General features: G+C 40.7%; 2 protein-coding genes across 6 annotated transcripts in view; both read right to left on the reverse strand.

Annotated features, from left to right (window-relative positions):
* Positions 1-4,548, reverse strand: part of LOC122652261 (UDP-glucose 4-epimerase GEPI48-like) — a 29,883-nt gene extending 25,335 nt beyond the window's left edge. The window contains exon 1 of the mRNA XM_043845952.1: positions 4,287-4,548. Within this exon, the coding sequence (XP_043701887.1) occupies positions 4,287-4,469 (183 nt within the window). The 5' untranslated portion in view covers positions 4,470-4,548. The remainder of the gene's footprint in view (positions 1-4,286) is intronic.
* A 5,449-nt stretch (positions 4,549-9,997) lies between these two features.
* Positions 9,998-21,038, reverse strand: LOC122651603. 5 transcript variants are annotated; one of them, XM_043845048.1, is made up of 13 exons: positions 20,479-21,032; positions 19,711-19,871; positions 18,982-19,059; positions 17,975-18,054; positions 16,455-16,539; positions 15,694-16,113; positions 13,289-13,396; positions 11,989-12,056; positions 11,744-11,831; positions 11,585-11,656; positions 11,426-11,479; positions 10,560-10,651; positions 9,998-10,260 (listed from the first exon to the last, which is right to left on the reverse strand). In XM_043845048.1, coding segments are annotated over exons 1-13 (1,782 nt in total). In that variant the 5' UTR covers positions 20,954-21,032; the 3' UTR covers positions 9,998-10,259. The 5 variants fall into 5 exon arrangements, with proteins under 5 accessions (XP_043700983.1, XP_043700986.1, XP_043700985.1 ...); XM_043845047.1 differs by lacking the exon at positions 9,998-10,260 and having other exon boundaries at positions 10,420-10,651; XM_043845049.1 differs by lacking the exons at positions 9,998-10,260; positions 11,585-11,656 and having other exon boundaries at positions 10,418-10,651; positions 20,479-21,034.
* Between the last annotated feature and the right edge of the window lie 1,297 nt (positions 21,039-22,335).

Genomic DNA, 22,335 nt, shown 5'->3' on the forward strand with positions numbered 1-22,335 from the left:
CTAGCACAACAAAATCAAAATTATATGCAAATGGACAGCAATAAAAAAAACAAGTAGAATTTACTTATAGCTATTTAGCATTTTTCCCCTAACCCTCATATTTTTCTCATATTTTAAAATATTTTTCAAATAAATATTGGCCTAGCACAGCAAAACCGAAATGATATGCAAATGGGCAGCAATTAAAAAACATGTAGAATTTACTTTTATATTTTTTATTCATTTTAAAACAAAAACCTCATATTTTCCCTATTTTTTTCTCTTTTTATTTGAATTTTTTATAATTTCTGAAAATTAAAATAATTAATTATTTATAGAACAATATTTTCGACACGATGAGGCCGCAGATCGGCCAATGGTGTCTAAAATATATTTAATTGATAACCATACAATGTACATAACCCCTATTATTTTTAGATTTTTGTTGTAGGAAAATCAAAGTTTTGAAGCAGAAAAATAAAAAAAATAATATATATACCGAAAAAAAATTTCGACACCGTGAGGTTGTAGATCGGCCTCCAGTGTCTGACATATATTAATTTCATCACAAACAAACAAGCATTGATCATGCATTTTTCAAAAAAAAAAAAAAATTTTAAGAAGATGGTTTTACCCGGAATAGTGGAAAGGTTTCACAGATGCGCTAAGAAGGTGCTTCCGGCATAGATGCGCCGAGAAGATTCGAAGAACAAACCCAAAATCACCAACAATGAGTGAAAAATGAGCTTTGGAAAAACTCGAAAAAGGGGACTGTTGTGAGCTCTCGGTCAAAATATCGATCGAGTCTCACGAAACAGTGTATAAATAGAATGCACTTTTTGTAAGTTAAAGTCGATATCTCACGAGATGAGATATTGGCTCGAAATTTCGCGAGCCGATCGAAATGTTGTAATTTTTCGTATCGAACTTGCGTTTCGTCTCAGACAGGTCGAGATACTCGAAATATTCGATATCTCGACCGAAATTTCGCGAGTTTTAGTACTATGTCTGCAACTAAGTTCATTTCTAGAGTATACAACAGAGAGATAATAATGAACCGAAACCGAAGCGGGTTTGCAGCAGGGGCAGTAGAGGAGGTGGGCGATGGCAGGGGAGGGGTTACACAACAGGGTGAGGGCAATGGGGAAGATGAGAGGAGATCGAGTGGGCGGCAGGGGTCTTGGGATAGGATGATGGGGAAAGGAGAAGAAAGGCAAATCCAGATTCCAGAGATTAGGGTTTAGCAAATGGATATTGCGAGAGAAGAAGAAGGAATTCAAATCGTTCAACCCAATGACAAAACCAGCGACAATTTCAATTTAATCTAGGTCGACGGAGGAAGACGCAGTTCTATTAAGGATAAATCCAGCACTCGTTATCGTGTCCTCTTAGCCATCACCTACACATCTCTGTTCGTGGGTTCCCTATCTTCAAGCTTGCTTTCCAGATTCTACTTCATTCATGGTGGTTCAAGCAGGTGGGTTTCCACTTGGGTCCAGTCCGCTGGTTTCCCTCTCCTCCTCCTCCCCATCTACCTCCCTCGCCTCTTTAATTCCAGCAAAACACTACATCACCGTCGTCCTTTCTCTCACTTCACCCTTAAGCTTCTAGTCATAACCGTGGTGATGGATTTGATCTCTAGTTTAAGCAATTTCCTCTTCTCTTGTGGCTAGCGAATGTGTGGGATGGAGTTTGCAGATTGAGGGGGTGAGTTGGGGCAGGGAGAACATGGTGGGGCAGTGGCTGTGGCGGCAGTACTGGCGGTGGCGGTGGCAGTGGCAGGAGGAAGAAGAAGAAGAAGAAAGGGAAAGGTGTAAGGGCATTTTGGTCACAGCAGGTATTTTACTAACACTGTTAACGGACTAGGGCTAAGTGAAACCAAGTTTGAAAAGTAGGGGAGGTTTGAGTAATTGTCAGAAATGCAGGGGAGGTCAGAGTAATTTACACTTTTTTATTTATCTTCTTCTCCTTTTTTATTGATCTCCACTGACACACCAACCACCTTCCCTTTTTTTTAAATAAAAACAACACTCCCTCACTGACACACACATACATCTCTGTCACCTCTTTTTTTTTTCATAAGAACATACAATAGAAATTCAACGACACATGTCCCTACAACTTTTTAAAATCTCCTTTATGGTGCTATACCTGAGAGCCAAGGTGAGTATCAAAGCAAGACTTTATAGTTTACAAAGGCGAGCATTCGGGAGAACCAAAGCAACGTCTACTGAAGAATGAGGAGGCTGACGGGTAGAAGGGAAGACAGGCAACGGTGAAAACCAACGCATGAGAAATGGGTAGGTAGATACACTACGTTAATCGGTCGAAGTGGATAAGGCTTGGTTTCTGGCTATGTTTAGTAGCTTTTGAAGCATTTCAGTAGAGGAGGAAGAAGCAAATGATGTTTCTAGCTCTCATACCACATGAAGAGTTGCACCAGAAGGAAACTATGACGATCTGTATTAGAAAAAGCTTCAACAACTACAACAACACTTAAAGAGGGTTGTACAAGAGATGGGTTAGCATTGGAGAGCATCTCCTTTTATAGGAGTTTCTACATGATCTTTGTCAATGGGTAATAATGGCATGCAACAGCGCCCACTGCTGGTGATAGGAGATCTTGGACAATGACCTTTTACGGTGGTCTTGGATGATGTTTACTTTCATTCCGAGTTGATCAAATCTTCCTATCAAAGACGTACCGAATAAAGGACCTAAAACAAGACCTAAATCTACCGGTAAACATTACATAAATTAACCTTGAATTCCGCAAGATGCAACGTACAAAGGAGAGATCAACATCGAAGTAACTGACAACCAAACTCGAACTCCACAAATCAGTACACTTCATCCATAGGATGTAAGCTACATGGATAGAGGAAAGACCTAATTATTTGAGGAACTACGATCCAAACTTTCCAAATATATAAACTTATGCACAAGGCAAGATATGGGGAGTTTTTTTTAGGTGAATAAATAAATATATTAGACCCCAAAGGAAGAGGAAAAAAGAAAAATACAAGGCAAAGATGCCATCAAGAGGTACTAGGCCCCGAACAAAGAAAAATAATAGGAACAAAATCAACCTAAGGACTGCTAGAAACTCAAAATTGGATCGTCTCAAGGAGCAATAGCAAGCTCACACTGCAATCGTCCAGGGGGCATCAGATTTTCCAATCATCTGAGCGAAGAAAATAAAGGGCAAACCTAATACGGTGACTCTTCTCCCTACACCAAGAAGAGACTTGAGTGTCTTTCCAATGAAGCTCCTCATCTTTTTGCTTCAAATCTGGCACTTCTTCTAGATTTTCAACATGTTGGATCACCTCCTCAGTATGCTTCTACTCTAGATCTTCCACTTGAGAGAGACCAACAAAGGAGACTGCATGCCGGTCCATAATATGAAGGAATGATTTTCCCTCATCTGACTTCACACTAACTACATGTGGAATGGAGTTGTCATCCATAGACTCCGAAAGCTCATCTGAAGAAGCGACAGATGCACTATCACCTAAGGGCCCTAGAAGTAGACTTCTTCTTCTAGATTTTCAACATGTTGGATCACCCCCTCAGGATGCATCAACTCAAGATCTTCCACTTGAAGAGACCAACAAAGGAGACTGCATGCCAGTTTGAAATATCAAAGAATGATTTTCCCTCATCTGACTCCCTCCATACGGAATAGAATTGTCATCCATAGACTCTGAAAGCTCATCTGAAGAAGCGACAGATGAACTATCACCCACAGGATTCAATGTACACTGAGGGGCCCTAAGAAGTATTCTTCTTCTCATTACACTACTTTCAGGTGCAGTATCTGAACTAAGCGGATATTTATGCTAGAGTATCGTATCTGAAGTGTATGAAGAATTCTTCTTATTTTTCATCTTCATCTTGGTAGAGGAACGGATAGGGGGTGAGAGAGATGGGGCAAAACCACCCCTCACTCTTATCCATAACCGATTCCCTACTATCTCCCCCCAAATGAGTCAGCACAACAACTTGTGTAACAAATCCCTACTTAAAAGATCTTCCATGACCAGCATTCTTATTAGAGTTAGAATCTACGTTTAGACCTATAACTAAAGCAAGATTGCAAGCCACAATGATGGATCAAACATCCACTGAACCCAGCAGTTAGACCTTAGTAATGTTAAATAACTCCAACGACCAGAATTCCCAACCGAAAAAGATATCAGGAAACTGAGATGCTTAACACAACCTAGAAATTCCATTAGGAACCAACAGAACAAAGATAAAGGAAAATCATTGGAATAGAGCAGAGGATTCAATATGTTCCGTACCTGGTAAAAGACGAGATTACTTCCAAATTCACCAGCGAGTTCTTTAACTCTTTTAATGGCGACCTCAGAGGAGTTATCGAAATAATCGATAACTGTAGCCTTAAATCCACCTAACAAGAGCTGAAGAACCGTGTGGCTGCCAACGTACCCAGCACCACCGGTGACTAGAATGCTTTTCGCCATGGCCGAATGAGATATAAAGCTGACAAGAGTAAAAATGAAGACTGAAAACAAAGATCCGTGCAATGGAGAGGGAAAGTGCGGTATTTGTAAAGAAGGTTCGTAGGTAATAGCAACGAGATAGTGCGAATCAATTCAAGAGCGGAAAAAAGAGTTCGAATTCCATTTGGATTTCCAATTCTTCCAGCTTTTGGAAAATGGAGATTCTCATACGTAAATGGCGACATTGTCAAAGAACAGGTGAAGTGAAAGATGGGAATTATCATACGTGCCATTTTTCTCAGATGCTTTACGACTATCGGAGACGGGAGTACCAAAGTCTAAGCCCACCAACTCCCAATGGTCAAAAAAACCAACTGGTGGGAGAAAAAACGCTTGAGCTGTGCTTCCGTCTCTCTCTTTCTTTCCTCTTCTTCTTCTCTCTCCGGAGAAGAGAAATAGATAACTCTTACACGATTTTTGTGCCATTGTGAGCTCTCCAAATCCCATTATCCCAATGGTTAAAAAAAATTCAACTGGAACAAAGAACACTTGCGCTGTCTCTCTTGTTTTTTCTTTTGGCTGATCCTTGTAGTGAGTTTTACAGGCTATAGGGAAAACCCTGATTACACGAAGCCTTCCCCCAACTTCTCCCTGGATCCGGCCCCTCTCCAGGGAGCTCAGCGCCCACAGAGTGTCCAGGGGGCATCCAAGGGTTGGGCTGTGCCGCATACATCTTGGCACACACCTAGGAATGTGTGTGGTACAGCCCAACACTTGGATACCCCCGGACATGCTGGGCTTGCTGGAGAGGAGCTCAATCCCCTCTCTCTCACCCCGTTTCATTTAGGGTTAAATACGTATGCACCCCCTAAATCATTCCAATATTCCGCATGTCCTCCTAAGATTCTAACAATTTCACATGCACCTCGGACACCCCCCTACGTTTCAAATTAATCTCATTTAAGTCCATGACGTTAATATCAAGCGATAGACGAAGAACTCATTCTTCAATGTTTCCAAGGCCTACTTCAAGAAACCCTTCTTTCTCTTTTCGATTCTCTTCCACTTCTACGATCTGCAATTTTTCCTTCACCACCTCTGCTTCCAAATACTCCGAGATATATAGACTCTTATATATCCTTATAGTATCTCTTTGCTAATTATTTGTGATCCGTTTAGTTCTTGTACTATTGCAAGGCCGAAATGCAGCAAAAGAGGCGAAAGATTCAGTGAAGGAAGAGAAAGAAAAGGCGAAGGATATAATGAAAGAAGGGATGGGCAAAGCCAAAGAAAAAATAAAGGAGGTGAAGGATACGACGAGCGATAGGGCTTCAAGGATATAATGAAGGAAGGGATGGGCAAAGCCAAAGAAAAAGCAGAGGAGGTGAAGGATATGACAAGCGATAGGGCTTCCAGTATTCCTGATTTGGGGTTTCTCTTAAGGTTAGGGTTTTTATAGATTGCGGCTAGGGCTCGAGTTTGTCCATTTGCCGTTTGGGAAGACGATTACCTTGGGGTGAGTTCTTTGGGTTGAGGGTTTTAATTAGATTAGGTTTCAGAAATGAAAGGAGAAAGGGAGGTGATGTTGGCTGTGGTGCAAAGAAAATTGGAGCAGAAAAAATAGGAGCAGACTAGGAAGAGGAAGAGGGCGGTGATGGAGGATGATGGTGGGTGGCGGAGGTAGTATTGGGTATCTACATTTGTAAAAGAAGAAGATGATTTGGGGAAGATGAGGGCATTTTGGTCTTTCCTCGTTCATCCTTTGCGAAAAAATGGAAGAGAATGTGTATATCTACTCATAAGGGTATTGTGGTAATTATGCCCTAGCGAGGGTATAATTGTACATTACATTCTTCAATTTCAGATCCATTAGCATTTAACACCTGATAGTATCGACGTGGACTTAAATGGGATTAATTTGAAAAGTAGGGGGTGCCCTTGGAATTTTCAAGGGGGCATGCGGAATATTGGGACGATTTAGGGGTTGCATGTGTATTTAACCCTTTCATTTATGGAGACTCGAACTTGTCTCTTTCTTTTCTCTTACCTGATTTTTGTATCTTTCAAAAAATAAATAGGGAGAAAGGATACTACCTGGTCACATGCGGTGCGTTGCCTTGTGATAAATAGAGAGAAAGAACGCTACTTGGTTGTGTGCGGCCCTATGTCTGGACACAAGGCTGCACAAAATGATCACCACATCCCATGGAAAGCTGGAAATTCCTGAGGGCACAATGGTAATTTTGCATGCTGAAATTCTTGAGGGTGCGGTGGTCATTTCGCCTAGCCCTGTATCTAGGTGCAGGGGTGTGTATCGCATGCGAACAGGTAGTGTTCTCTTTCCCTAAGTAAAAAGAACCCTGAAAGGCACACTTGCGTTATGTATGGAGGGACGTGAAATAACTGCCCGCCCCCATGAAAGGTGGAGATCCTATCCTCGTTGATGCTTTCACACACGCTCCCATTGGCCCTTGCACCACGTTGTTGTTCAGAGAACCTTCTTCCAATAAGTACATAAAGGGAAAAGAACGCTACCTGGTCATGTGCGGCGCGCAGCTCCTGCGCCTAGACATAGGGCCAGGCGAATGACTGCCGCACCCTCAAGGATTTCCACCTTTCCTTGGGAGTGTGGTGGTCATTTCGCGTAGCCCTGTCTAGGCACTGGAGCCACATGCCACGTGCGACCAGGTAACGTTCTCTTTCCCAATAAATAAATAAAAGGAAGGGGGCCATTGCTAAGTTGTGTGGCCCCTTCACTGGTTTGGGACCAATGAGAGCACACATGGGGGCATCCAACAATGGTGGGATTTTTTCACATTAGGGAGGGAGGTCATTTCACCCTTCCTGTGTCTCGGCGTAGGTTGGACGTAACCTAGAAGCCTTCTTTTTCCATAAATAAATAATAAAGGGAAAAGTATGTTACCGTCCAACTCTAGGATTCTAAACTTGGAATTTGGTCGAATCGGTCCCAAAAATCAAAGAATTGGCCCCTCATATCTGAACCTAGTGATCCGGTACTAAAAAATCCTAGAATTAGCCACTCAAAAACCGGCAAAATTGAGATCCGTCACAACTATTTCCGATCTAAATCAACCAATTCGACCAATCTAATTCCAATTTTTATAACCATGGTCCAACTAGATGATTGGAAGTCAAGATCAATTTGGAGGGGGGGCGAGGGGAGCTTCGACTTCCAAGGGGGTAGTTTTAGGCTTTTGAGCATTGCGTAAAGGTGGTATGGTTAAGAGGGGTGGTAGTGTAGCAAGTGAAGGGGAGGAAGGGGAATCGATTTTTGGGACCCTGATGGGTTGTGAGATGGGTTTCGGAACACTGGAACATGGATTAGTGGATTGGGTACGGGTTGTTGGGAGAATTTCCCCTTCTTCAGGATGGTCGAAACAAGGTGCTAGGGGTTTGAGGTTTTCGATTGGAGATGGGCTTATTTTAGGGGGGTGGGGGGAGGAGTGGGATAATGAGGTTGATAGTTTAATGGGTCTTTTAGGGCTTGGTAAATGGGTTTTGGTCAGGATTGGTTTGGGGGAGAGAGGGATGATCGAAAGGTTTGGGTAGGTGGGTTGGGGGGGGAGGGATGGGGTGGGGTGGGGTGGGATGAGTGGTGATATCTTTGATCTTTGCACCAAGAATATCTGGGAAGAGCTCCATCACTTGTTTCGATTCCTTGATTTTGGGATTTTTGAAAGAAGCTTCATTACCTGGGCATTCTGGTAGGCTATGGGTGAGTCGACCACATCTGAAACAGTAGAGGAAAACTTTATAGCGGATATCAACACTATGAACAATCCCTGCTGAGGTTGAGATGGTAGAGGAACTAATAATGGGACCCCCTTTTGGGAAACAAAAATTTTAACTCTCGTGGTATAGGGGGTAATCTAAGGTTTTCACAGTTTAGCTGAATTGAGAGTAGGGTCCCAATGGCTGAGGTGGCTTTGGCGATGGCTGATTCTTTGAAACAAGGAACTGGTATAGCAAGTAGCTGAATCCAAAGTGGAAAAGAGAGACTAGCTTCTTTATATTCTTGGGAGTAGGATGGGTCAGGAAAGATATGGAGAAGGAAGTTCCAAAACCACCAAAGAGAATGGCCAGTTTTGAGGAGTTTCACTTCCTTTGGACGGAAAGGACGCCAAAGACTGATAAGTGTTGAAATAGTGATTCATCAGGTTTAAGGAATAGGATAAATAAGTAAGGGAAGAAAAGAAAGAAGTGGTTAGGGATGTGTTACATTGGGGGAGAAGGTGAGACAGAGTAACTGTAGAAGATAGGCTTTTAATGGGATTTTGGCAAATGAGTTTGGGACATGATTTAAAGAGAAAAAGGAGAGCTGCTAGATGACTGAAGGAAGACAATAAGTGAATTCCTGTAAGAGACGTGAGGGAGGGAGTGACGAGGGGAAGAGAGGGGGGATGAAGAAATGTTGTACTGAGAGAAGATACAATAGTTTGAAATAGGAAAAGAGGAGTGGGGGAGAGATGGCATCTAAACGTATGAAAGACAGGATTTGTATAGTGAAATGCAGAAGTGAGCTAGAACTAAGAGCGGGGACTCAACTAAGTTAGAAACTAAGAGGGGAGGAGGATGGAGGAAGCATTGTTAATCTTATTGGAGACAAACTTGGAGTGTAGATTGATTCGTGCCAATTCATTGTTGTATCAGAGGCCAAGCATTCATAACTTACTGTACTGTTGTAAATCCACTTCGAACTGGGAATGAATTTGGCCTTGAGGAGATCGAGTGACCCTTACCCCGCCAAAATCATATTGAGATCCCCATCATATTGATTTGTTCTAGTCCTTGGTGCCTTTATATATGTGAGGAGCTATCTTCACCTAATGTCTTAAGTTTTGAGTTAGACCCTCGGACACAAACAAGGTGACGTAAAGTATCAAATGTTGCACTAGTAAGCCTCCAATGTCTGAAGTGCCACAGCAATGTGAGCTTCCACTCGACCTTTCAGTCACGCATCTAATCCTCCCCCCCCCCCTCCTCCCCCCTCTCACCATTGACAATGCACCGTGGTAGATACATGTGCATGAGATGGGTTTTCATAGTCTTTGGAAGGTCATATCAATCAAATTTAACCAAATTTATGTTAATCACTTAGAGCATCAATCACAACAGTCTATGAGAAATAAGTTGATTTCAAACCTTCCCCCTCCCCCTGGAGCTGAAAAAAAAAAGAAGGAACAAACGTAGAAATAAGAATCCAGATCCAAACGAACCATAGAAGACCCATTTCTTCAAACTTAAAGAAAGAAAGAAAAAAAAAAAAAACAAAGACCCAGTTCCAAAGAACCATGTACTCTGACTTGGCCTCCAGTTCCACTCCTTAACCTCGGCACTTAGCAACATCCACAATATCAGCACAAACTGAATCCATAAATACTGAGAGAAGAGTAAGAAGTCAACTCATATTGTTCTGCCCTTTTATTTTTTTTTTGGGGGGGGGGGGGGGAGGAGAGAGAGAGAGAGAGAGAGAGAGGGGGGGGGAGGGGAGGGGAAGGAGGAGAACTCAATTCATATGGTTGCTTTTCGTTGACAAAAAGTGGCCAAGGGGGTTTATCAATAACAAATAATATCATTTACAAGTGTAAGGATTGACCACCATCTCGCTATGCTTAAGATAATATGACATGGCGATTACCACACACTACCCCACGGTGGTCTTTGGCCACTGCACCAATAAGGAAACTGCATTCTGATTCCAAGCCTTTCCCATAGAATATCTTGTGAAAAAAAATTCATCCCCAGGGTATGACAGAATTTGGAGCATCACGGACTGTCATCCATCCATTGTCTATGATCGAGAAGCAAAAGAACAAGGATTAAATGGGTCTCACCAAGAGATCTCCAAGTAAGAAACTGATGACGTAAGTTGTCATACACATGGTTTGAAGAATCAGAATCGGGTCGCCAATTCCAGTCGATTCGTACTTGTTTTTTAGGGCTGATTCTGGTTGAATTGGAATCGGAAACCATATCCATGGAAGGCAATTCGGTTTTCGATTCCGCTTACTTAAACCATGGTCATACACCATTAGACAGCAACTGAAAGAGATGTAAAAAAAATGTATAAATCTGAGACAAACAAATTACCACAATATGTCCTGGACCTGTTCCGTAGGCACTGGTTGAAAACTGAGAAGGCTTTCTGCCTCATCGTTCGCCTCAGCTTGTATTCTCCATCTCTACATAAATAAATGAACTTTTGAGAACCAGAAGTCATAGGTATAGCCAAAACAAAATGAATAGTTATGAAGTACAATCCAAGCCTCAGGCAAACCAGATCCAAATATAACTTTGTCATGAAATTTGACTCCAACTTGAAAATTAAATAGGAACTACTCAAAGGATAATTCTCGTTCATGTTCTAGCTGTATCTCTATTTTTTATTGGGAAAGAACTTCCCTGTTGTCTCAAAAGAAGGGAAAAAAAAAAGAAGCCAACAGAAGCAACTAAAAGGGGGTGGTCCTGTCTAGCTGCCTAGAAAGAGAGGAATGCTTTGTCAAAAGAAAGAAAACATTATGGCCTCTTAGGTAGCCCAAGACAGTTGGAAGTAAGATGAATATACTAACAGCTTTCAAAATGTTTAAGAGAGTGCTTCTTCATCCAAACTAGATGGAAAGTTTTATCAAATAAAAATGGTAAAAAAAGGAAGTGCTCTTTTGGGAAGTTCCAAGTAAAATTTCCAAAGACAATTGCTTTCCAGGCAACTTAATGCAAATAAAATACAACTTTCTTATTTCTATTCACTTGTACTTTTATTTGCACCCATATTGGTGGCAACCACGATTTATATGAAAACCTTGACGACAAATAGTTTCAACAACAAAAATTCTAAGTGAAGCCTATAATTTTTTTTCTTATTTTTGGATAAATTTATCTTTACTCTACAATCGGTGCTAGATAGAGGTCCCTTCAACAGAGTCTTTAGACAATGATTTCAAGTAACAAGAGCAGACCTCTTCAACATTTTCTAACTCCATTATTTGCTGTATCTGTTCTGCAATAGTCTCCTGTAAAAAAAGAATTATTGGTTTTTATAAGCATGACTGGCAAGATTCGTAATAAAAACTGTTAGATCAGGTTGAGGGGTAGATTGACGATCTAGTTGTACACACCGCATTGCTCACTGCTTCAGCAGCAAGAACGTCCGAGTCCATTTCCACCTCAATTTCAATCATTGAAGAAATCTAGCAAAAAGAATGGCATCAGCGTTTTTCAAAATTTCTAAAAGGTCAAATTATGAGAATAAAGACGTCTCCATCCCTGGAACTTACTCTTGCGTAGCTGTTGATCAGTTCAATTCGTGCCATGAGGGAATTTTCCAAACTTTCACGTACCTTTTGTACTCTGCTTCTCCGAGCACTAAGAAAAATGGTTGTTTCAAGATATGAAGATTTCCATTGAGAGACCTTTAAAGTTATACTTTTTCCCTTATGCCTAAAACCTGATTAATGACAATAATCTCCTTCATATTATTATGATGACAAAAATGAATTCCAGAAATGTTCAAAAATTTCACCGATAAGAAGGCTCTCCAACAGCTAAAATTTTATTCTCCAACTGGCACATTCGAGCCAACATCCACACCTATACAGGAAACAAGTCATATTTTTATCTTTTTTTAATAGAGGAAACAAGTCACATTTTACTACAAACAGCATGCATGATTAGGTCATTCCTCCTTCATGGGAAAAGGTTAATATTTGGCTCCTTTCTCATTGTTCATAAATAGCGGCCATAATCCCGTGCAACCATGCAAGTGCTTTTGCAGGGTGCCACAAGGGATGGGCTAGAGATGGTCCTAACCTTTGCACGAAGTAGCAATTCTCTGACTCAAAGTCTCAAACCTATGTCATAACCTGGCAGCCCAAGCTGGGCAATTCATAAATAGAATCTAACATAATCAAACATCCTGGCATCGGTGCACCAATGTTTCATCATGTCCCATTCAGTCTGCACCAACAGTTAACTAGATGATTGTAACCATAACATTTGTTATATTGCCAGAAAATTTCTTAAAAACAGTCCAGGCTGTTCAAAGATTTGATAGTAACAATCTACCAGCCTAACATTGACTGAGATATCAAAGGTAGGGCATCTTGAATAATGGATTCAAATTGACCATGTGCATGAAAATTGTTATTTGTGAGAGAATTAAGTCTATATTGAATATGAAACCCTTTCTCCAGGAGAAAGAGAAATTTCCTTGAACACCTAAAGTGCCAAAGCCTCCCAAACTACGTAAAGAGGAAAAAACAAGGTCCTCCGACCTAAGTAGGGGGGGGGGGGGGGAGGGAAGGGGAGGCCCTCTTGATCCGACTTGAAGCCACCTCAACAAGACATGAAACTTCATTTGTTTAGGACAACCTGAAAATCTTGGTTTAAATTTTCATTTCTTGATTTAGCTATAACATAATCGATTACTTCTCATGAAATTATCTAAAATCAAACAATTGGTTTAGGCAATTGAATATGTTGGTAAGACAGTTTTAGCTTGTCTATCAACCATCAGGTCACCATTTCACTAATAAGTTTATTTACATTTTCTAGATACAATTTCAATATACAACATTGTTACTAATGATTAAACCATATGACACAGTTACTAATGATTAAACTAACATACCAAGTCAAAGACAAGCAATTTTGTTGGGTTTAACAATAGTTCATGCTTACAGATGTCATATCCTTTGATGAGCACAAGGTTCGCAAAATACATATACAAGTCCAAAATTTAGATAATATTATGCATTCACTAGATTATGTCAGCATATAAACAATTTAACCATGCAGAAGCATAACTTCCATGCATTTATTACCTCTTTTTCTGCAGCTTCTTTTAGATCCTTAATCCGGATCTGAAGTACATCATACTGAGATAAAAGTTTTTGCTTGATAGCAACTGCATCCACCGTCCTCTCAGGGAGCTGGAAACATGATAAAGAAGAGTTATACGACAACATTAATTTGTGCATGTTCATGCTGCAATGCAATTCATTCCCATACGGAATTATTATGTTCATATTGCTATCTGGAACTTGAAATAAACCAATGAAACCATAACAGGACTTTTATGACAGAGAAAACCACAACCTAGTTGTTTCAATTACCAGAATGAATTGGGATTAAAAAAAAAGAAAGAAAAATCAACAACGAGTTCTGAAAGGTCTGAATTTTGATAATGGAAGCTGAATTGTATGGGAGTTTGATCATCAACACAACTACATGACCTAAACCATCCATATTCCACTCTGCAATAGCCAGAGCGTATAGGCAGATTTTTTAAAAGGAAAAAAAAATGAATCTATGAAAGTGACCCATGACCAGGCTAATTTGACCTATGACATCTATGTAGGAAACACCAGCATCAATAGGTCGGCAATGTGGGCGGGTTAATGAGTGCTAGATTAGTTGATAAGAAATATGTCTCATCTGTTAAGTTTCGAAGGTGCTAGTTGGTTTAGCTGGTAAAATCTGTGGCAAGTTGTCACTAAGACCAAGGAGTCTAGCCTGTACCTGACTTATCAAAAAGGCGGTGGGGGTTAAACAGATGAATTTTCCTACTCCAGCCCTATCAGAGTAGGTAAGGAGCAAGCTTTCGTAGGTGTTGGGAAGATGTGGGTTCAAATATTTAATTGTTACATGCGTCAAGTATAGGATATTAATTTCGGTGTTACCAGGTATGGGTGGGTTACGTAAGATGGGATAGTGTTTATCGATTATTAGTAGTCATGTAGAGTGGAGATGATGTGGAGTAGTTATCTAGTAGAATTGGTGTAAGAGTGGAGTTATAACCACACAGTCGTGGGTTACTTGTGTCCAGTTATGTAACGGCTAGCCTTGGCAGCCCTATTTAATAATGATTATGAATAAAAAGGTGACGAGAATATTATCCCCTAAATTATCTCTTAAGAGTTATCATGAGAAGAGGACTGGCGGCCTCCCAATTGCGCCAGGACGTCCGGGCGGCTTTGTCTGTAAAGCTCCAAATTTATCTCTTTCTTCCTCTCTTTCTCTGCCTATTATTTCTTCTTTCCTTTATTTTCTCTTTCAGTTATCTTGAATGTATCAAATGGCATTAGAGCCAAGCACGGCGGAGGAAATCGACAGCCCTGGGTCTATACGGGAATATCCTCCTTTGTTTAACGGCAAAAACAAGGTGACCTTCCAACCGTGCAAGATGAAGAAGAGGCTCTCCATCCAAAATCACAAGTTGTGTTGGATCGTCTTCGGAAATTACTCTACCAAGATTTGGGATCCGGGTGGGATTATTTTAATTTTAGTTCTCCCTTATATTCCTTGAGGACAAGGACAATTTCAAGGGGGAAGGAGTTGTTAAATACGTAATTATGAAGTTATTTACATGTATTAATTGTTATGTTGTGTTGTACGTGAGTTAGTATTGAGCATGATTTAGTTATGATAACTATCAGTGTCAGTGGGTTAGTTATTTAGATGTGGAAGGAGTCATGAGTGGTAAGTAGTGTAATGGCTATACAGCCCTATTTATTACTAATTGCAAATTAAAAAAGGGAAGCGTTTATCCTAAATTATCTCTTAAGAGTTGTCTTGAGAAGAGGATTGGCAACCTCCCAATTTCGCCAGGACACCCAGCGGCTTCGTTCGTAAAGCCCCAAACCCCTATCCCCTATTATCTCTCTCTCTCATCTCTTTCTCTCCCTATTATTTCTCTTTTCTTATTTTTATTTTTTAGATTATCTTGCATGTAACATTAACCCATGGTGGGTTGGGTCGGACTCAAGTTCTCTAACCTCCACTCCGATTACCTGCTACACACAGCATGCTCCCACAATATAAAATATTATTTTGTTTTTCATTTTTAAAGTTGTTTGAAGTTGGAGAGTTAAAGATAAGGTTTACAAATCCTTGGTTCTTCCAAATAATACCACTTTTCTTTCCCTAGCCTCTTTCTTGTTTGACTTTAACAGTTTATATGCATTTGTTGGACCCTGCCCCACCTCACCACACCTACAACAGGATATGGTGGGGTGGAGGTGGGTTTATCATTTTGTAACTTAGGTGCTGGGTTTCGATTTTTAAACAAGATGGGTCAGGGGAGGTCTGGTTTGTAGGAAGTAGATATGGTGGGAGCAGGATTACACATAACTTCCCTCGTTTCCATTCCTAACCTATCCAAGGTGCATTATGCATGTACAAGAAATAAAGATAACAAATCAATGCTGAAAGAAGATGACCAACAAACCTGACTCAATTGCGGCAAAACTACAGCATTGATGGTAGTTGCAAGAGCGAATGATGCAATGGCAGCAGCAGATATGTACTGGGGCAAGTTGGGGTCTATTATTCCAGAGGCAGCATCTCCAGTTGCCAGCAAAGCAATAATTGGAAAGAGGAAGGAGGGATTATACAAAGAAAAACTTCCATTGCTTGCAGGGGCTCTCAGCAACTGGAACTCCCTGCCATTTTTGTGGTTTGTTAGACAAATGGGCTCTCCTGGTTTGAACTCAGGAGCTTTTGGGCTGAATTGGAATGGACCGACCCTCCGATAAACATATGATGGAGCAGCAAGAGAAATGGTTACTCTTTCCCCCTGTTGTGCGGGAAGTTCAACTGTTTCAGTGGCAAACCTGTGTGTACAAGCAGTGCCAGTGGGAGTCTGGACCTGAAAAGTGAAGACAGTAAAGGGTGGATTAACTTAAATATAACATGATTTGGGGCATTTTAGGATGCAACTTTCAGCCTAAAAGGTGTTCAATGTAAGATAACAGGACCATTTTCCAATGTCAAATAAATAGATCAAATGTATGATATAAGATGAAGACAAAATTCATAAAGATGCATCCAATAAATGATAAGTAAACGGAATATCATAACTACAGGATTTCACGTTGTAGGAAGAACTGTCTTTGCAAAAGTAAAAAATAGATAAATGCTTCATACATAGTAAAAAAGCAAGAAATAAAATAAAGGCATCTATCATACTAAGTATAAAGAAATATGTACCACAATAGAATGCACAGCTGCAGGAGTGCTTTGCTTCATTACTTTCAGGAACCTCAGCCCCCTTTCCCATGGTGGAATATCCATGCTGCGTTCGGCAGGAGGAGATCCTTAGAAAAAGTGAATCCCAGGATCAACACCATTTGTAAATACATCAAATGACAGAAGGCGTAAAAACAACATAGAGAAAATTGTAGCATTTTAAACCCCATAATACATGGATTACAAGTTTATGTAAGAAAGACACTTCTTTGTTGAAAATTTTGTTAACTCCATGTCACAATAAATTTAAGCAAGAAAAAAAAAACTCCCAAACACTCATTCTGTTCCAAAATAACAGTCTAATTTGAGCATTCCAAGTGTTCCAAAATAATTGTCCGCTTCAAGTATTTAATGCGTTAATTATCATTGATAACCCATTATACCCTTGCACACGCTAACAATTAATGCATTGATTTTATCGCTTCCCATTTTACTCTTCACATTTTCAAGAGGGTAAACTTGGAATCCAAGTTGTAGCTAAAGGATGACAGCAGAGAATTAATTACCATTCATTAAAATTTGTGCTTTTTTTTTTCAAAGTGGACAATTTATTTTGGACAGAGGGAGTAATTATTATTATCATACAAAATAGAAGACGTCCAGCGACAGACAATTAATTATGCATTATATAGTCTAACTCCTAACAATAGAAACAAATGATGCATCAATAACAAAAACTGCATAGTTTAAGCAAAGGTAAAACTTTTCAGAACAGCCCGCTTTGATAAGCTTATCAATAGCCCAAATCTCTACAAATGCTGGCTCTGTTAGGCAGAGGAAGAGTGATGGGGAGTAAAACACAAAAACATGCCGATTCCGGCTAGGAATACCAAGGTGCCCTCTTACAAGTAAAATCTCAGCCCAAATAGAGTTTGCCAAAAGGCAAAGTAGAGGTCATGGTTAAAAATTTCGGCAAAATGGTTTCGATAAGAATTGGATTGAATGATTTCGGTTTCAGTAGGGGTCGAAATCCCACCAAAATCCACAATTTTTAACCTTGGTAGAGATTTAAAACTTCATCACTATTGAAGAGTGCAAAATATAGGTCGGAGTACCATAGGCATGCATGAACATTCATGGGGGATGCATACCAATACACGGGAGGGTATTTGATTGAATTAGGCTCTGAAATTTTTCACGTGGCTAACCCAAACCATGTACTATCTATCCAACAGTCAGAGATGCCATATCATTATTCCCTGTGGCACAATGACGATAGACCGCTTTGATAAGCTTATCAAAGCAGGCAGCTCAATGGATTTTTGCCCTTCATCAAACAGGACAAACACCACAGGTACTGCGTCTGATCCATGTTATTGGGCCCAGGTAAACCATTTAATGGGCAACTTACAAGCTCATATTGAAAGGCAAACAGATAGAACGCATAGAACAAAAAATGCAAAAATATTAATGGGGAACTTGCTTGAATAACAAAAGAGAAAAAATATACAACAGATAGTTGAACAGCTATTGAAAATGACCTGATTTCTTCTGACTGAATGCTAATGATATTTCCAGAAACAAGCTCATACTGGTAGCGGCACTTGGAACAGGATGCAATCTGCAGGAAAAATATGCATTAGTTAGATTTTAGAAAAGGTATAAAGATAAAAAGCTGGTTTTGCTCCATAAAATAGAGGGCATCATCTTGTTAATTTTGGGAAGAGAACAAGGGTTTAATGAATAGCCCTTGCTATTTGAAACATTAAGGACAATAAAATTTCTTAAGCAGGGACAATTGTTTCTTCCACATTGCCAGTCAGAACCCCACATGGAGACACAAATAATTGTTACGAGTAAATGAGAATTTGAAGCCTAAAAAATGGAAGAGAATATGCAACTAGAATAGCACTGAAAAACTCACAGTTTTGACGCTTAAAGTGGGTCCCTCTGCTAGGAAATGTTGGTCAGGTTACGAAGGACTTTGCCTGTTCCTGACCCAGATTTAATGGGGCAGCATTAGCAGACCGGACCTTGAAATAACCAGGCTGGTTGGGAGGTTATGTCAACAATTGCCACCCCCGGATACATTGTTTTTGACCTCCCTCTGGTCCTGGCTGAACTACGTAACAAGTAATCAAGTACACCATATTTGAAGTTATTTGAAAAAGAAAAAAAAAGATAGAAAACAGTTTTCGTCAAATTTTGTCATGTCTAGCACCTCATATTCATTTTCGGCAACAAGACTAACAGTTCTGTATTTTCATATAAGCCTATAAAATTTTCACATGAAATGTCTCAAACACCACCTATATATGTCACACCATATCAGTTTTTTGGTATCTCAGACACTTCAACGTAAGCCTAAAATGTCTGTAGCAGAAGTGGCGAGAAAAGACATTCATAGCTTAGGACTGGTAACAAGTATGTCTTTGAATAGAGTTGATTGGGGATACAAGATCCATGCACCCTACCGCATTTAATTGGGATAAGGCTGAGTTGAGTTGAGCTGACACATCAACAATGAAAGTTTTCTGAGTGCGCATACCTGATTGCCGTTTTGGGGTTGAACAACAACAATAGCTATTGTACACCTAGGACATCTCACAATCTTCCCAAAAGGGACCTGCAAAATCAACCACCAAAAACAATGTATATAAAGAAACAGAATAACTGACAAAAATGAATAATGACTTACTAAACGCCAGTATGGACGGCACACATTGGGTATATCCAGGCAGATTTCTCCTAAGCAGCTTTAAGATTCAGTCAATGAGGGTCAATGTTTCTTGCTGAGTGGTAAGTTGGAAAGCCAAGTCCCATTATGGTGCTTGCTCTTTGGGGATGGAAATGTAGGAGGATATTCTAAGTTGTGATCGTCTACAGAGGAAAATTCAGTTTCCAAGTACTCATAAGGATTGTAGGAGAAGCTTCTAGTGGTGGGCTACAGCCTATCTCATAAGATGAAGCTCAAATAGTATAAATTGATCCAATAGGTTAATTTTATGGTTAAGAGAGGGTTCCTGCGGGATCCAGAAGGAACAATAAATCTCACTCTTGTTGGATATGAATCTAGCTATCTATACATTTGGTAAATTAGTTTGCATTCTGATGGCAATCCATTGGTTACTCTACAAAGTAACGAGATTTTGGTTAAGCCAGAAAATAGAATCAAGCTCAAAAATAAGTTTGCATGGTCATTATGAACTCTTATAGACGCATGAACCATATGTCTGGCTGTGAGCCGAAAGAGGCTGAAAATACAATCACACCATACCTCCTCGGCAGAAGAAATCCCCACCCGGCAAACATCAGTTAGTGTCTTAATAGCATCAGAAACCCGCAGTACTGCTCCAAGGCCCCGAACCAAAGATGCGTAAGTGTAAGCATCCGGCCTGGACCACTTCCATCTCTCGACAGAATCCATTTCATTCGCACCTGTCCATGATTATATGAATCCCTTGCAATCAAAAGACAATAGCATAACCAAAGAAGCAACAACAATCACATGAATAGGAAGACGAAAAGCCAGACAAATTTAAGGGAGAACTAATGAAAGAGAACATACGGATAAAGATAGTATCTGTCATCAATACCTAAAAAATTTTGATGGGGGGGGGGGGGGGTTCCTCAACTTACAGCTGAGGTGAGCATGTACACATGGATGAGAAGCAATAATACAAAGCTTAGAATCAGAAACGAAACACTCGTAGTCCTAAGAACTATAGTGTACCACCAATAGGTGACAAGATGAGGAGAAGTTGTGTTAAGATGGTGTGGTTTCGGTCATGTACAACGAGAAGTAAGCAGTAAGCACTGGTGACAGTGAGAAGAGCGGGACAACGACAGGCCAGACTTGGGCCGAAGTAGCGAGAAACAACATTCACAACACCAATTTCAGACAATAGAAACGAAAAAGTTGATGTGAAGATCAGAATTGATGCATTCCTACAGAGGAAATGTTCGAATAAGAGGCGAAAAATGCTCCCAGAACATTATATCGATTAAAAGTAGCCACGGGAGCAGGGGGAAGAGAGATACATACGTTGATCAAAGCTCGAACGCATGGCTTGAAAAACAGACAGTGCCAAGTCGGCATTGTTGCGGTCGAGTGCAGCGGTTATAATCGAACAACAATCGGATGTTCCCACAACGCCTCCATCTCTGTTAGACTTCTGAGCGATCATCTCCAAGGCTTCGTCGGCATCTTTCGCGCCTGAAACTCGACCCAACAATTCCTCGTCCAAAAGCCCCGAGACAGACTTCTCGGCATTCTCATCTGGTCTATCACTTACCGCAGCGCGTAGTCTGAGGACTTTCGAATGAGAAGAAGAGGAGGTGGAGGAATAGCAGAGCAGATGCTTGAAATTGAAAGCGGAGCTCTCATTGTTGTACCTTCCGAAGAGGAGAATCAAGAAAGCACTTCTGCTGTTGGACGAGATTGCAGAGATCTTGGAGAAATGAGGACTGTGATGAGAGAGATTGGAGGAAAACCAAGCTGAACCCAAGTTCAGAGTCATTTTAACCCTTCGCTTCGCAGGATACCAGTAACAGAGCACCTCACCTCGGAGCAGCTGCTGCTACAACTTCAGTAGCCGAAGAGCTGGATACGGGGGGCGATGAATCTTTATCGAGTGACGACTAAAGATTGGAAACGAGCGGTTGCAAAGACACAAAACCGAAAAGCTTCGCTATCGATTACAAAATTTAAAACGGGCGTCCAGGAAATCGGGATAGATCTCCTCTCCAGCGCACATTGACATAGTGCGGCTGGGGAGCCTTGATCCACACCGTCGTACACATCTCCGTGCATTGGCGTGTAGATCAAGGCCTACCCAGCCACACGATGTGCGCTGCACACCTTGCCACACGGGAGAGGAGCACAATTCAGGAAATCAAACCATGGACCTTTTGCATGGGAAATCGAACAATGGTTCGTGGATGTCCAGATGCCAGGTGTCAACGTGTCCACTAGCACTGCGGCACTGCACACTTTAAGGAATTGGAGAGGATTATTTTTCGGGAAACGAATGGACTTAAGGCTATCATATACGATTTTTCTGTGATTAAATCAATAATCATGGGCAAGAGAACGCTACATGGTCGCGTGCCCCTGAACCAATGCAAGGTCATGGGAATATGCGAGCATCATGAGGGTGAGGTGGTCATTTTGCACCTAAGGGTGTCAAAATAGAACTAAAACCGAATCACAATAACCCCCATATTTTTGGGTTTACCACATTCATACATATATGTTAATATAATATGAGTATGCCCTTTGTAGGAAAAACTATAATCCCCACACTTTCATTTAATTTACCCATGAAACTTTCCTCGCATATACAACTGAGTATGTTGTACTCAATAAACATTCAGAGAGTAGCACTCTAGAGAGAGATGTTGTAGCTTCTCCTTCCATCTTCTCCCTCTCCACCTTCCTTCTCATTTTCTACTTTCTCCACCATGTTTTCTTACTTTTTTCTGCACTAAGAGAACTGGGACTTGCACGCAAATGAAGGCTCACTGATGATCTACCTCACATAACAAGGTATGTTATAGTTTCTCTTAGGGGGGAGGGGAGGGGCCTCTTTTTCCTTGTCTCCTTCTCTTTCTTTTCTTTTCTCTTTGCATTTCTACCTCTTCCTAGCCTACCAATCGATTAACTCACTGGTTCTTGTCTTTTCTTGCTCTACAAATCTCCTCTGCTGTACTTTTGCTACAATTTTCCAGTGGTCTTTGGAAGCTCCACATCTCCACTCCTTCCCCTCTTCTTTCACCTTTTCTATCTATATCCATTTCTTACTACCTCTCTTTTTCTACACGGTGGTGTCCTGCATTATTACCCCCTCCTACTTTTAACCTATCCAGGAGATCCCATTCATTGAAGATCGCCATTTTTACT

Source organism: Telopea speciosissima, chromosome 2 (assembly GCF_018873765.1).
Source record: "Telopea speciosissima isolate NSW1024214 ecotype Mountain lineage chromosome 2, Tspe_v1, whole genome shotgun sequence".
NCBI classification, from domain to species: Eukaryota; Viridiplantae; Streptophyta; class Magnoliopsida; order Proteales; family Proteaceae; genus Telopea; species Telopea speciosissima.